The 15,229-nt window shown below is 38.4% G+C and overlaps 1 protein-coding gene across 3 annotated transcripts in view; it reads left to right on the top strand.

The window, feature by feature from the left end:
- TNFRSF19 (TNF receptor superfamily member 19) overlaps positions 1-15,229 on the top strand; it is a 57,100-nt gene that overhangs the window by 2,912 nt on the left and 38,959 nt on the right. The window contains exons 1-3 of one of the 3 annotated variants that reach the window (XM_071434062.1): positions 2,015-2,303; positions 8,907-8,995; positions 9,570-9,680. In XM_071434062.1, coding sequence (XP_071290163.1) covers positions 8,930-8,995; positions 9,570-9,680 — 177 coding nt within the window. In that variant the 5' untranslated portion in view covers positions 2,015-2,303; positions 8,907-8,929. Of the gene's footprint in view, positions 1-2,014; positions 2,304-2,637; positions 2,846-8,906; positions 8,996-9,569; positions 9,681-15,229 lie in introns of those variants that run through there. The other 2 variants (XM_071434063.1, XM_071434061.1) reach the window with 2 other exon arrangements.

Raw genomic sequence — 15,229 nt, 5'->3', positions numbered from 1 at the left:
ATCTGACTAGGAAACTCCCAAGTGTATGATTTATTTATTAAAATAGCTTGAGCGATTTCTGATTATAAATAGAGCCATTTTCAAACAGTGTGTCTTAGATAACATCATAAACATATTTTAAGGTTTGTAACAGTTAAGATTATCAAAAGACATTGCACAGTTATACTGACATCAGCTTCCAACAGCTGTCATAACAAGAGTAGATCTATCTCACAGTTGACTGGGGGAACTGTGTTAGCATTTGAGATATGGAGATAACAACTTCCTATTGCTGTACAATTTCTGCTTCCACATCAGATATGTCACGCAACTTAGTCTTATCAAAGGGGTCAGCTGAAACTGCTTTCCAAGTATTTCTTTTTTACATTCTCTGTTGTAGTGAGAATCTCTGTACTAGTTCTAGCAATTCACTTCTTCAATTTCCTGAGAAGCATCATGATTCAAAACAGTGTAAACTCTATGATTCTCAATACCTTTCAATGATGAATGGAACTAACTCATCCATTTTACATTCAGAGGAAAGATTTTACATGCTACAACAAGGACTTAAATGTTTAAGTTTCAGTGTTACAGACAGCACATTGCTCTGAGTTCATTAGCATAGTAACCCACTGTCTGATGAAAGTCTTAATGTTTCTTTATATGGTAATCCTGAGTGTTTAGTCAACACTTCAAGAACTCTGAGATATTTTATTACCTTTGTCTAACTATACTGCTTTAAAACGAGTATCTGAAACATACATGATGATTCTACTAAGAAGAACTCACGCAACAGTTTCACTGGTGGCTCCAGAAAACAGATAACACACAAAAGATTGTCTGTAAATAGTGAGACTGTGTGCAATGCTCAGTGCTGTGCAGCAGCTGCTATTCACAACAGATGCGCTGCTGTTGTGCCGCAGCATGCCATTCCTCACTGAAATTCCAGCCTCTTGCAGAGCTCCTCCTGGCAAGGGTCCTGAAGCAAAGCTCTTCTTTGAAGGCCCTTCAGAAGAGAATTACATGAAAACCCCTGTACATTCAGAGTTGTTTGGGTTTTATAATTGGAAACAACTAGTTTTGCAGCAATCATTTCTCTCTTTGCATACAACTTGCTGGATTTCAATAAGCACTTCTTGTTTTTAGAGAAGCCCTTTGGCTGGTGATCTTCAAACATTTTTGGTGAGGAGATCCAAAAATTCTGTTTATTTGAAAATGCTTTACCTCCCAGTATGATAGTTTGCTCATTTTTTCAGAGTCTAACCTTGTTCCTTGTGTGTCTATAAGTTGTCTAGACTGTAAGTGGATCATTAACTTTTTGATTAGAAGTAAAACTAATAACCTGAAATTCCTGCAGCAGCAGTACTTTTACCAAGATCTCCAAGACTAGTTTCACCAATGTTGGAGAATCACTAACTTCATAAAAGCTCCTAATTTGTGTCACAGTAAGTGGCAGTAACATCCAACCTAGCGACTATGAAAAATTTACTATCCGTGAAGGGCTGGATTTCTCCATTTCTCCATGGATACTGCATTTGGTATTGGCACTGTGCTTACAGCTGGGTAACTTATTACCTAGAGAATGGATAAAATATTTCAGGCTCTGAGCTAGCAGGAAGAAAAAGCTACTCAAGAAAGGAGAATTTGCAGTGTGTTGTCAGAAAGCCTCTGTCATGCTTTTTGGGCAGGAGAGGTGGAAAGAGCTTTGCTGAATTACAAGGACTCATTGTACACTCACCTTAACAATGGCCAAGAGCCAGTACCTTTAGAACAGCCCAGCAGCCACAAGCCTGAGCTCCCTCTGAGGGGCATCAGCAATGCCAAGGCTGCAGTCCCAACACCAGGCAGCATCTGGAAGCAGAGGTGGGCACAGGAGTGCCCTGCTATCCTGTCCTCCTGGTGGGATAAAAGGGACACCACCCCCTCACTTGTGATTCACCCTGGCTTCACACCAGTGGTAGGAGGCGCACATCCCTGCTCACATCCTCCCAGTGAGGACACACAGCTCCATCCATCCATCCATCCATCCATCCATCCATCCATCCATCCATCCATCCATCCATCCATCCATCCATCCATCCATCCATCCATCCATCCATCCATCCATCCATCCATCCATCCATCCATCCATCCATCCATCCATCCATCCATCCATCCATCCATCCATCCATCCATCCATCCAGCCCATTGGCTGCCCTCGCTCAGCTGACGGGCCGGGGCGGGGCGGGCGCGGCGTTGCCGGGGTGACGGGGCGCCCGCCGAGGGCAGGCGGCGGCGGCGCTGCGGGACGGGCGCTCCTGGGCCGGCCGGCGCGGCCGTGGCAGGTGGGTGCGTGCGGCAGCCGGGCCGCGGAGCGGGGCGGGCGCGGGGGAGGCGGCGGCTCCGCCGGGGCACCGCGGGCTGGCCGGGCACCGCCGCCCCGAGGCCGCCCCGCCTGGCACCGAGCCGCGCCGCCCGCCCCTGGGGCCCGCGGCGAGCTCGGCGATGGCAGCGAGCTCCGCGGAGAGCGCAGGCTGAGGGGCGGCGGGGCCGCGGGGAGGGCTCGGCCGGGCCCCTGCATCCCCGCGGCCGCTCCGGCTCCGCCGCTCCGAGCCGCCCCCGCGGTGGGTACGCGGTGGGTCCGCGGGGCACGGCGCAGCCAAAGAGCCGCGGCTGCTGCGGCTGGTGGTGGGTTCTGCCGGTCTCGACAGCCCTGGAGTGGCTGCTCCACGCCCCGGAGTGCGGCGAACAAAAAGCCCTTAAAAGCCGGGCTTTCATGTTCACAAGCGCTTCTCGTGTCTGCTGCATTAATAAGCTGCTGTTTGCTTCAAACAATATTAGAGCTGGAGTTGGAGGAATAGGAGCTCCCCACTTTTTCTTTTGGCTGGTAAGAGGTTTAAAAGCTCCAATTACAGTTCGGTTTATTGAAAAGGTTTTGATTGTTTGACTTCCTTTCCTGTCCCTATTTAATCTGACCTTGGACCGAAAGCTTTACCTGATATTTGTGAAAAGTCTAAATACTTATTTACCACCTTTATATTTACAACTACTTTAGAAGGATGCTTTTATCAAGTTTATAAAGTGGTCCAGTAGCATTTAATATAAGTAATGGCAAATTGATTCAATCTGTAGGTAGGTTTCTTAACTACTGCATAATCTCTTTCAAGCACACCTTCACCATCAGGTGTAAAGCGAGTTACTTAGGTGTGTTACCTGGAGCTTGTTACCGTAAGAGAAGAGGGTTGGGTTTTTGGAGTGGGTTTTTCTGTTGTTGTTTTTGGTTGGTTGGTTGGTTTGTTGGTTTTTTGTTGGTGTTGTTGTTTCTTTTAGACCTAGAAGTAAGCTTCTTTATTAGTTTACTAGTAAGATGCTTAAAATGTCAGTTAAGGAGGCAATAAGTCACTTTTTCTCACTTTCAACAACTTGCAACCCTAGCAAAAGAAAATAGTGTGAATGAAAGTAACTCATGTCTGTGGTTTTTAAGACATTGCATGCCATCCAAAACTGCTCAAGGCTGACTGGATAAATGTAGCATATTGGTATTGCACCATTGCAAGGTATATTAACCAGCCCAATGCTTTATAATTCATGATCCCTAAAAATTACTTTGAAAAAGAACTATTAGTACATTTTGGTGTAAGTATGAATATAATACTGGCATTCTCAATGTATTACTTATTCACATATCTGAGTACAAAAGCAAAAATTCATCTTGACACTGAGCTTTCATCTAGCAAACCAGTGTCTCCTAGAACTTGAGATGGGTGAGATGTATTAAACAGAAGAAGCAACATTTTTTTCACCGGAGTTTTGATGTTGTGTGAGTAGGCTCATCAGCTTTGGTGAGAGTGGGAGTTCTTGTGTGAATCACAGGCTCTGATCCTCTAAAATGCTTTGTTTATGTGTAGGAAAAATGTTGCCACATTGCACCTTTGTTACACTATTTGACTCTAATATCTAATTAATGATAAGCTGGATATGTTGAAGAACACAAACGATAAACTGCTTTATCACCATCATTCCTGTAAAGACAAGTACTTCAATTAACATAACTTGAAGTCTGTGGTACTCAGAAGCAGCACAAATATTTCCTGGCTGTGTCTTGTGACCCTGTCTTCTTCTCATCTCCCTCAGCCCCTAAAATACATCTAAGTGTTTTCAATCATCAGCAATGTTCTAACTAACTTTAATCTGCTACCTCTGTCTTTACAAAATTAGAAATAAATCCATAGCGGCCTAATGTCGTACATTTCACGGTGGCAGGATTGTAAATTACAGATCTTTTCAACGTGATATTTAATGTGATGAATGTGCTCTAACTGACCATTTCTTGGAAAAGTTGGAGCAAATGTGATCAGACAAGACCTCATTTACTTCATAAAGTGGAAGACTACAAGGGTTGTGGGCAGGGTGTAAGGGGAAGGTGTCCTAGACCTGTGAGACAGAAATAACAATGTGCAGCTCTGTAGTGGAAGTTCTTGTCCCTAACTTGCTCCCTTGCTTTGTCTTTGTCATTGCAGCAGCATAAGTACTTTCCCTTCTCTTGTTTCTTGCCCCTGGGGCACTGACTCTGCTAAAGCCATCTGCCACTCCTTGTTTTATTGCGTGCAGTTGACAGCTGCGGGTGGGAAGTAGGTGGTTAGAAAGGAGCTGAGACCCTGTTTGTTGGATACCAGAGACCTCTGTTGGCAAGATAAAATGATTGTATTTTCAGTCCTCTTTCTCACCCAGAACTTCTCAGAGTACTCTGCCAGTGTTATAGAGTGTGTGAAAAGTGGTCATCAAGTAAAAATATCAAATCAAATACGGGAAATTTCAAAGACCTGGTTGTGAATTAACTGAGAATTCACAACTTCAAGTTAAGTCAATGTGAAGTTGGGAGTTTTTACCATTTCTAAAGTTTGCCTTAGAAGATGGATAATGTTGACTTCAAAGTTTTGATGCTTCTGTGTCTGAGAAACCTGCTAGTCAGCCATAATTTAGTCATGCTGCTTTGGTTCTTGAGGTGGTGTGTCTTTCATGGTGGAATTTGAAGTGTTTTGGAGAGAAAAAAGACATATTTTTCTGACATGGACTTTGAAATAAAATGGTGATTACTATTCAAGCAAGCTGGTAAATGTAGGAGTAAATTTTAGAGGGCCATGGGTTCTATAACCCTCAAAGGCTGGAAGTTCTTACTTCCACAATACATTTATTACATGTTTCTAATTTATTGTTTGATATTGCCCTCTTTATACATATGCATAGTAGGCCCCAAATGACCTTTAAATTATGCAACTACATTTCCTAATGTAAGTTCCCTATCCTGAGTTCAGTACATTACCAGTAATGATTGCTTTTCCCTGAGTATTTTAGGCAAGCACATTACTGTTAACCTAATAAGATGTATTTGGAATGATTTAGTGACCTCAAAAAACTCTGTCCACAGATTTCTTTCTTCTAATAAAACTGAGTATAACTGAACTCAGTTTAATATCAGTATCTGGACAAGAGCAAATAGTCTTTAAAGGTATGGAACCTCTGTTTACTCACACATGTTTTAGAGGCAAAAAACTTCTAATAAGCTCTTACTTGAAAGCATGAGGTGAATGGCTAGTGTCCAACAGACATCAGTATAATGCCACTCGATATCATAAGAGAAGAAATTTGCCCAATGGCAGCCTATTATGAAGTGCTGCAGTCTCTGCTTTTCAAGCAGGGCTTTTTACCAAACTGGAGATTGAAGCAGGAAACATGCAGCTGACACAGTTCTCTCTCCTTTGGGACTTGCATTCAATACATTGAGTTATTAAGGTGCCTTTCAATTTTTTTAAATCAAAATGTTGTCGTGAAAGAAACATCTTATTTTATTTGTCCTCTTAACAACTGTTATTTCTTGTACACTGGCTCATTTCTCTCTCACATTAGTCAGTATAGAGTCTTTGGTGTTGTTTTGGCAGGAGTGGTGACAATGGATGCAATGATGGCATGATAGAATACCACAGGCATTCATACACGTCTGCTGAAATTATTTAAATGTGTTTTGGTGCTGCTGAAGTGCTCTGAAGTTTAAGGTCCATAGACCTGCAAGCCTCTTTTGGAGTCTTTATTGATCATAGAAGACTCATTATATAGAAGATATATTATAGGCCTAAAGCTGTAAAATCTCATGAAACTTGTAATGATCAGTCAAAAAACTGAACCTTAGTCAAGCATAGGGTAAATTGGAGAAGTCCTTTCTAGTTTGATGCCAGTAATAAAACGCTTGATTTTAAAAATTTACTCTGGGTTGTGGAACTCCTGGTGATTGGACTTGCCAAGACTGTTATAAGGGCAGTAGTTTTTCTTTTAAATAAAGAATATTTCACAGCTGCAATCAAATTTCACACCTAAGTGTACAAAATGTATTGTGGTACAGGATGGTTTGCCATGTGCTTTTTATGTTCTAAAAGTCTTTGAGATACTTGCTATAAGAGATCATCTTATAAAAGATAGGGCAATTCCAAAACTGAAATACAAGATTCAGCATGACCAGCAAGATTTTTAATATTGCTTTTTGTTCTGTACTGGCATTTCATTTTTATTCCATTGTGACTCCAGAATCCTAAAAGATGAAAATATGTAATTAGCTTTGTTTCAGTATTGATAAGTTGTATATATACTGGTTTTTAACAATATTAAATCTTCAAGTTATTGTGTATTAGAGAAAAGGTATAATATACCTGGATTACATTAAGCTAATATAGTTTTATTGTAGATAATTAGTCTGCAGGGCAGTTAATTGGGCTGTTCTTAATTTGCTTTATTTTTTCTGTGCTTCAGGCAGCTTGCACAGAAAAAGTAGGTCTCATAGATTATGTTACAGCTCCATATTTTAGATCATTAGTCTTGTTACAGCTCAGCAGTATTTTTTGTATTGAAAATTCAATGTGAAACTTGACACAAAAATACACAATTATTACAATTGTCAGTTTCTTTTTGATACCTTACACATCTACTTTCAGAAGCAAAAGTAAATATTGAAACTTAAAATGAAACTTACTTTTAACCTTAGGAAGAATCCTGGTTTTGAAGTTTTGGTAGTATTCTATAGATGATCATAATAGCATTAGAACTGTATTATGATTTAGCTATTTTTTAATTATTAAGGAATCATATGACTTGGAGTAATCACTTGTCATTCAAATCTAAGAAATTCAATTATGTTTACAACTTTATTTCCCTTTCACACTTCTGTAAAGTTTGAAGTCCTATAGCAATTAAGAAAGCACATGAAGTATTTATTTTTCCACTAAACAGAATTATGTGAAATAAAAAAGTTAATGGGGATTTTTCTGCCAAGTCCCATTAATTTCAACATGATTCTTTGGATCAGTATTTAACCAGTTTCTTTAATTTAACTCTTAGACTTTTAGCTTTTCTGTCTTGTCTTCTCTGAATCAAGTGAAGTCAAGCTTGTTTTACAGGACTGCTTTTCTGTAATGCAGTGTAGAGTTGTTTATTGTATGATGATTCTAAGTTATTTTTTCATTTCTTCATATATTACCCTTGAATTTCTGTAGCATTCCAAAGGGAATGAACAGCAAAATTGAACAGGATCAAAATTAAGACTTGATACTTATTTCAAGGTTACTGAGGTGCAAAGTGTCACAATTTCTCTCTTATCTAATCTGGTTTTACTTAAAAGATATTTGGTTACTTGTTGGCCAGTACATGATATAATGTATGGTGTGTGTATTTACCTATTTTCTGTGTTTCTAAAAACAGATGAGAAACGTTTCTTGAAATTTCTGAGTTCCCTTAACAGTCTTTTTACTGTCTCTGTCCACCATTTGCTCTTTGCTACTACTAGAAATTGTTTTGTTCATGCATACCTATTTTGTTTTCAGCATTAAAATTGTCAGCTTCTCATGACTTCAGAACTTTTAAAATTTGTTGACCTTCCTTTTTCATTTTTCCAGTTGTCCTACAGTGCTTTTTACATGAAGTTGTGTTTTGGTCATCCAGAATTTTTTCTGAGATTTTTCCATTTAATGTTTCTTGCCTTAATTTTTTTCCCGCAGACTTAAAAAAGAAACCTATGTCAAATACTATATCTGTATGTATTCGTATTCCTTGAAAGTACCTGTGCTGACATGCATTTAATCTGGTAATTGTCATTGGCCCATAGACCATTGCCATCACTTAAGTGAGAAATAACCATAGAAATGTCATCTTGGCTTTCCTGTGGAGTGCTGTCTGACACATCTCTGCCTGCTCTGTTCTTTCTAGTAGACTTTTGCTCTTTTTACACTTCAAGATACAGCTTCTCTTAAAAAATATCAATAGTGACACTGAAGTATACTTTCTTCTTATTGATTAGAATTTGTTAACTAGGGTATTCATGCAGGAAAATGTGGAATTGTGTGTTAATTATAGTTTTTGTTCATTCTGGTTGTATATTTTTGAGAGCATATTATGCTTGCAGTAGTTCCATGTTGGAAAGTATTTTGTGACTATTCTTAATATTTTTCTCTGGTATTTTCCTTTTGTTTTGGGTTCCATCCTTTCCTTTGTCAGTCTCTACTCTTAAATGATAAAAACAACATGGTGTATTTGAAGAAATTTATTTTTGTCTGTTGATCACATACTTAGTTGAGTGTTTTACAAGCAAGAAACGTATGTTAGGGATGTTAGATTAATAAATGCTGAACTTCTGTAATCTGGACTGATAGCCAGTTAAGACTCTCTTCTTTTGAGATTTAAAACTAGAGAAACTTTGTGTTTATTGTCTTGTCTTCAAAAGGAATATGATTTTTAAAGCATATGTTTGTTGTTTAGCAGCTTCCAGAAATCCATTTGAAAATGTTATTGGCATTGACAGATTGTATTTTGACGTGCCAAGTATCATGAAGTATGATGGACATGTGACTTCTGCAATTTAAGCAATGTAAATATAATATTTTTTTTTCTTTTTTATATTTTTCTAGCGAGAAAGGTTTAATCACAAGAAATGGATGCTAAAGGATTACAAAGAGATCATAAACTGAAAGTGCTTGTCATTTTACTAGCATATTTGGTAAGTTAAAGCTTAATATTTTTCCCCCATGTTGCAAAAATTGTACTGAGCACAGAAACTGTGTCTTTTGTTTTACACATTACTGCTAACACTAAAAGTCTTCAAATGCTGCATGCAGACAATGCTTACACATTTTATTGATGTGAGCTTAAGCTTTGTCCACTGATTCATAGAATTTCTGGCTGCTCCTCATACACAATTATAAAATTTTACCTTGTGAGCCTCTTCATGGATGAAGGAGTGGACTAGAACAGAAAATATAAAGTGAATATAGTGCTGTGGAGGTGATGCTGCTTCACTTCAGAGGTGGCCATCTCTTACTCCATTGTGCTGTACATAGTTTAGGTGCTTGGAGTATTCAGTTTATGGACAGATTGTAGCACAGCACACAATTACCTTGCCTGCTCAGTGTACTTAACTCTGGCTTGCTGTAGAACTAAGGGTAATTAACAATTCAGAAAGTTATTTTTAAGATCAAAACATGGATTTATTTCTCAAATTTCAAATTTAATATATTTTGATGAATTTACTTTTTTTTTTTTGTTTTGTTTTGTTGTTGTTTTGCGTGTTTTAGCTAAGTAAGGTAATTTGTGAGACTGGAGACTGCAGAGAGCAAGAATTTAGGGACCAGACTGGAAACTGTGTCCTCTGCAAACAATGTGGTCCTGGAATGGAACTCTCAAAGGTAAGGAAATCATGCTTTCTTGAATTTATTTCTGATAAGTGCATTTATGTATTTGATCTAAAATGATGGATATCTGTACTTGCATGAAAATATGTACGCTTTTGGCATTTGAGCCTTCTGCAGTTGTTCAAGAACCATGTTATCTGTTTCATTTTTTATAAAATGCTCAGTTCAGAAAATGATGATGCCACTAATAAAGTAGGCAGTACCATCTGGATGGGCTCTCGAATTATTGTTTTAAAGGTAACAACAAAGGAGGGGAAAAACTACAAAGGGGTAAAAAACTACAGGGAGTTAAGACTGCATAACCTTACTCTGTAGAAGAGAATGTGAAAAATTAATTTCAAACCAGTGCTTGGTACCAAGTGCTAACATGGAGGGGTTTAATTTTTACAGTGCTGGCATTCACAATTGGTTCTGGATTTTGGGTGACAAAGTTTAACTATTTTATATATGACTTTTTTGTCTTAACAGAATGGGTCATACACAAATAAATACAGATTAAGATTCAAATGAGAGCTAATATATTTCCTTAGAACAGGAGGGAAATAGGTGATTGTTCTGTTTTCACTAGGTCTATGGTTGGAGCACTTTAGGAAGCCAGATTCGAGTCAGGCTTGAACAATTTCTTCGTTTTACAATTCATTAAAAATACTATAAACCTAATTCTAATCTTAATGCCATGTAAAGTAATTGAAAAAGTTGAGGGCAGAAAAATACATGATAATATTTAGAAAGCACATAGGAAGTTTTTTTGATTTCATGGAGAAGGAAATACTATTGTGAATCTTAGGCTATTGCATTTTGCTTTTATAACAATTGCAGTTCTTCCAAAAGCAAATCCCCATAAAAGTTTTTGAATTACTAGGATTTGAGGACAGTGGAAATGAATCAATGGAGATGAATGCTGGTTGTGATTACAGGCTGGGACTCAGTAGAATAGAAAGTTCACTTGGCAAAATTTTCAACAAAATTCCAAGTCTGAATGCAAGTCACGAGGGGGATCTTAGTTGTTTTCAGTTCAGAGAAAGTAGGTGCTGTGCATGAGCAGGGATAGAGAACAATGAAGGAAAACATAGCTGAAAGGGAGGAATATGTTTGGTATTCATTACTGGAGGTGAAGGAGGCAACAAAATGGGTTATGTGTCTTGGGAGACTGGATGTCTTGAGGGAGCAAGAGTGTCCTGCCAGAGACCTGAGGATGGTAAGGCAAAGAAGAGTGCAGGGGGGTGTCAGAAAGGTGAGTAGACCTACCAAGACTCATGCATGTGTAAAACCCTTTCTTCAGAGTCCAGCTCTAAACCCACATCTTGTCCATTGCCGGAGTGTGAAGCTGTGACCCTGACATAACTGTGCAGTCAGAGCCACACCTGGGAGGTGGGGCCATAAAGAGCATTCCATTTGCATGCAGTAGGCCAGACTCTGTCTTGTACTTCTACTGAGAGTGTAAAAAGGATGCTGAAGGTGGAATTTAGGGTGTTTAAGGGAATTTGAAATGTTTCTTTTGAAAATTTTTTAACATGAACCGTTACTAAGTTTGGTGTGTATGTGTGTTCAAACTTCAGGGGGAAAAAGAAAAGTTCAGTTTCAGTTTATGGCTCTGTAGTTCCTATTATGTTCAGCTCTGAAAAAAACCACACATTAAGTATTGTGGCTTGTGTGAGATTTGAAGGGATTTACTGAAATTGAGTGACACCTTTTCTCTATCTCTTGACCCCCTGTGGTGATTGTTCAGTGCATTAACAGAAATACTTAGTTTCACACTTTAGTGGGAATCCCTTTGTATGTTGGGCAGCATTAGTTAAGGTTTAGTCATACAAGCAATGCTCTTAAAGCAGAGATTTAGACATGACTTATGACATGGATGTGGTTTAGTTTGGATTTTTTCAGATTGGCCTTAAATTTGAGGTGTTCTGGGGGGTGTTTTAATTTATAAAGGCACTTGTAAATATGTCACTTGGTAACAATGGGCCAGTATATACTATGTGCATTTATATAGTTAGATAATATACTTATCTAGTTGGCAAACAAAACCCAAAAGCCTAAAAACTCAGACCCTCAGTAATTACACTCAATTTAATAAAGAACGGCTAAACTAAAACAACAAGATTATAGTTTGCAGTAGTACACTATTGAAGTTATGGATTTGCTTCATCTATTTTTGTTTACAGTCTGTTAGTTGACAGACTGTTTACAAAACTGATAAGTTTTTATGTTTACAGTCCTGATTCTTCTAGGACTAGTTTGGTGGTTTTGAAAATAGGAATGCTTGGTTAATTTCACTATGTAAGCAATTACTTGTCACAGACAGTAATAGGCTTTCAAAAATATTTTTCTTTTATACTGGAAATGAAATCTCAGATTTTCTTCAAACCTAAATGATTGGAATCATGATTTCCTTTATAAATAGAGGTACAATTCTCTGTGAATCATAGTGAAGGATGTGATGCTGTGGCTGTAACTGAAATGTGGTTGAAAGTAATCATGTAGAACTACAGCTTGAAGCAACAAATATGTAAAGTCAAAGGTCAAAATGCAAAGGGAAGACACCTTTAATGATACACTTGAAGTAACTTGCAGCTCAGGAGAAGTTTTGTTTGCTTGTTTTTTTTACATATGATAAAACAATTATATAATAATGCTACAGTTTAATAACAGTTTCTTAACACTTATGTCAGTTAACACATATGGCAGTTTTCCTGTTAAATATTTAGTGCTCCCGGATAAAACTAGATATACTTCTGGATGTGTGAGCATGATTCTGTGTCTAAGTGTATAGTAAAATGCCATGTTAGTGGTGGGGTTTTTGGTTCAGTTCCCCCTGAGTGTTTTAAGCAATTGACAGACAGGTTTCATTTTTATATTTGTAACAAAACATATCGGCCCAGCTGATATGTTGAATGCAAAAGCCCAGCTTTTCTCACCTTGTGTATGAGAAATTACTTTATCTCCATTACAATCTAAATATGTAGTTTTCTTTCTTGTCGTGACTTTACAGAAATACAGGGCAAAAACCCAGCTGTACAGACTGCATGTGTGTATGTATACTTATTTTTACAACTTCAGTTAGATATATCTGTCTTTGTTGCTGTACTCTATGAGCATTTCACCTTTCTAAATGAGGGAAATTCTGTTGCTCTTTCTCAATTTATACATGAGACACTAACATAAATCAACTTGCCCATGGTAATGCAGGAATATTTTGGTAGAACAGAGTAGACAGAGGCCATAGTGTGTAACAGAAGCTTTTTCTTCACAAGGCACATATAGACAAGACAAAGGGTGATGGGCACAAATTGTACCAGGAGAATTTCTTATTTATAGTGAGAACATTCATTCACTGAAACAATCTCCCTAGAGTCCCCATCACTGGGAGCTTTTGGGATGCAACTGGACAGGGTGCTAGATCATCTCAGATCAGCTCAGGTCCCTGACCCATGAACGTTTGCTTCAGAAGGAACCTTCTTTCAAGGTTCCTTCTAACCTGTCTGTTCTATGATTCAATGGTGAGTCTTTTAATTTTGGTTGCAAACCAATGCTCAGTCTATTGGATTGACCTTCCTGTATAGGTAAGCAACTTCAGACACCCTTGATAGCATGAAACAAAACAAAACCAGCAAAAAAACAGCCTTATTTCAAGTAACTAATTCTGAATCTAGACCATTCTTTTCAGCTTTTGCTGTCACAGTTTAATGGGGATCTCTATTTCAAAAATGTTTTTAAAGTAATTTTTCTTCCTTCAAGTAAGAAAGTAATAGTACCACCCACAGCTTTTCCTTTCTGATTGCCTATATGCTGTTCTAACAACAATGCTGCAATGTTACATTAGCTTAGAACTAAAATCCATTGATCACTTATGTTAATTGTATTTTTATTAAGTACTTTTAACGTATTGCCATCAGAAGAAAGGAAGCTTTATTCTTGTATCAATAGAATTGATGGGGAAGAGAGTGAAAGCTGCTTCCCATGCTTTTTTGCTTCTATTTGTTAATTTAAAAAAAATCTCTGTATAGCCTTTTCTTCTCATAAACATGTCTTTGGTAATGTTTGTGAAGCCGTTGAATCACTGAATTAGCTTACTTTTCAGTGTGGGCAGTCTTTGTTTCATGTTGTTTTTCTGTTTGGGGGTTTTTGTTAGGTTTTTCAGGTTTTTTTTCTTTTTTTGTTAAGCAGTGCTTTCTTCTGGGGTGGGAGACTGAAATGGTTGTGTTGATTCAGAAGGAAGAGTTTGCTTCATGTGGTTCAGCATTATTGCATTTCTCATTCATTTAGTAGACAGCAAAGCATCACATAGTTAAGCACATATAATTTAATACCTTTTATTCTTTAAGTGGCTTCAGTTTACCAGTGGCTGAATAGTCATTGGTTTGGCTTGATAGTAACAGCATTTCATCCTATCTTATATATGTTTCTGAAATAAATCAAGCCTTATATACTATTGAAATTTATACAAATCACAATTAATGCAGAAAAAAAGACATAGTTCATGTTTCAGCCATTTTCTTAAAGATGTTCAAGTACAGAATTGAAGTCCTTCCAGTCCTTTCACCACCATTTTTTAAAGTTATCAGCTGAGCCAGTGCACTGAGGACAATATATGTCAAGGAAGGAATAGAAGCCAAGAGGTAAAAGGGAGAGTGCCTGAAGCCAGCAGAGCCATCAAGTAATCCATGATAAATAGTGTCACTGAGAGACAGCTGGTGGGACAGAGTCAGCTTGATGGTTGCTGAGGTGGGGCTGTGTGTCACAGCTTGCTTCCTTGTACCAGGTGTGTGATGAGGAAAGAGAAGACTTCCACGTTGTCTCAGAAAAAGGAATTGTGAATTAAACAGGCAGGTACTGTTTGAAGCTTCCCCTGGATGTGACAGTCCTGACACAAGAACATCAGCATGCTGTGCTGCCGCTGACGTGCTGTCACTGTGAAGCCACCGAGAGCAGCTGCTGCCATGTTTGCAGTCACTTAAATTTTCAAAGCAAGAGAGCTGCTTGTGAGGAAGCCTGCCAGATCTCAGCTCAGGAGAGGCCAGCATGTGTTTCTGGAAACTGGAGCAGCTGCATGTAGGCATGGCAAATCATCTTCAGTGAGAATGAAACTTTTCTGACCCTAGCTGTGCACTTTGACACAGCAGCTAAACCCGATGTTTGCAGCATGCTGTTACAGCCTGTCCTGCTCAGAGACTTCTGCTGATAGATTCAGCTCATTATTGGATTCTAGATGAGGCTGACCCACAGCCTGAGGTACTTTAGGAAGCTAAAACTGTGTGCTATTTAGAAAGGCCATGCACTCAAAAGTATTAGGAAAAGCTTCATTTCCCAGCACCAGTGTAGTGCCGCAGCCTGTTATATGACCCAACACCAATTGAGTGTCTTAATGCCTGGTAGACTTTTTCTTGAGAATACCAAGTATTCTTGTAATCATCATGGCATAAGTGGAACTGCTTTGGCTGTGCTGTCTAGGGATTTACATAGTTTATGGATAATCAGTGGAACTAGAAACAATTCTAAAATATACTTGCAGATTATGATCTTAATGATGCCTGAAAGCATTT

Source organism: Agelaius tricolor, unplaced genomic scaffold, assembly GCF_023055355.1.
Source record: "Agelaius tricolor isolate 1412-34295 unplaced genomic scaffold, bAgeTri1.0.p SCAF_9, whole genome shotgun sequence".
Classification (NCBI taxonomy): domain Eukaryota; kingdom Metazoa; phylum Chordata; class Aves; order Passeriformes; family Icteridae; genus Agelaius; species Agelaius tricolor.
The sequence above is the reverse complement of the archived record's forward strand: the minus strand, read 5'-3'. Positions and strand labels throughout refer to the sequence as shown.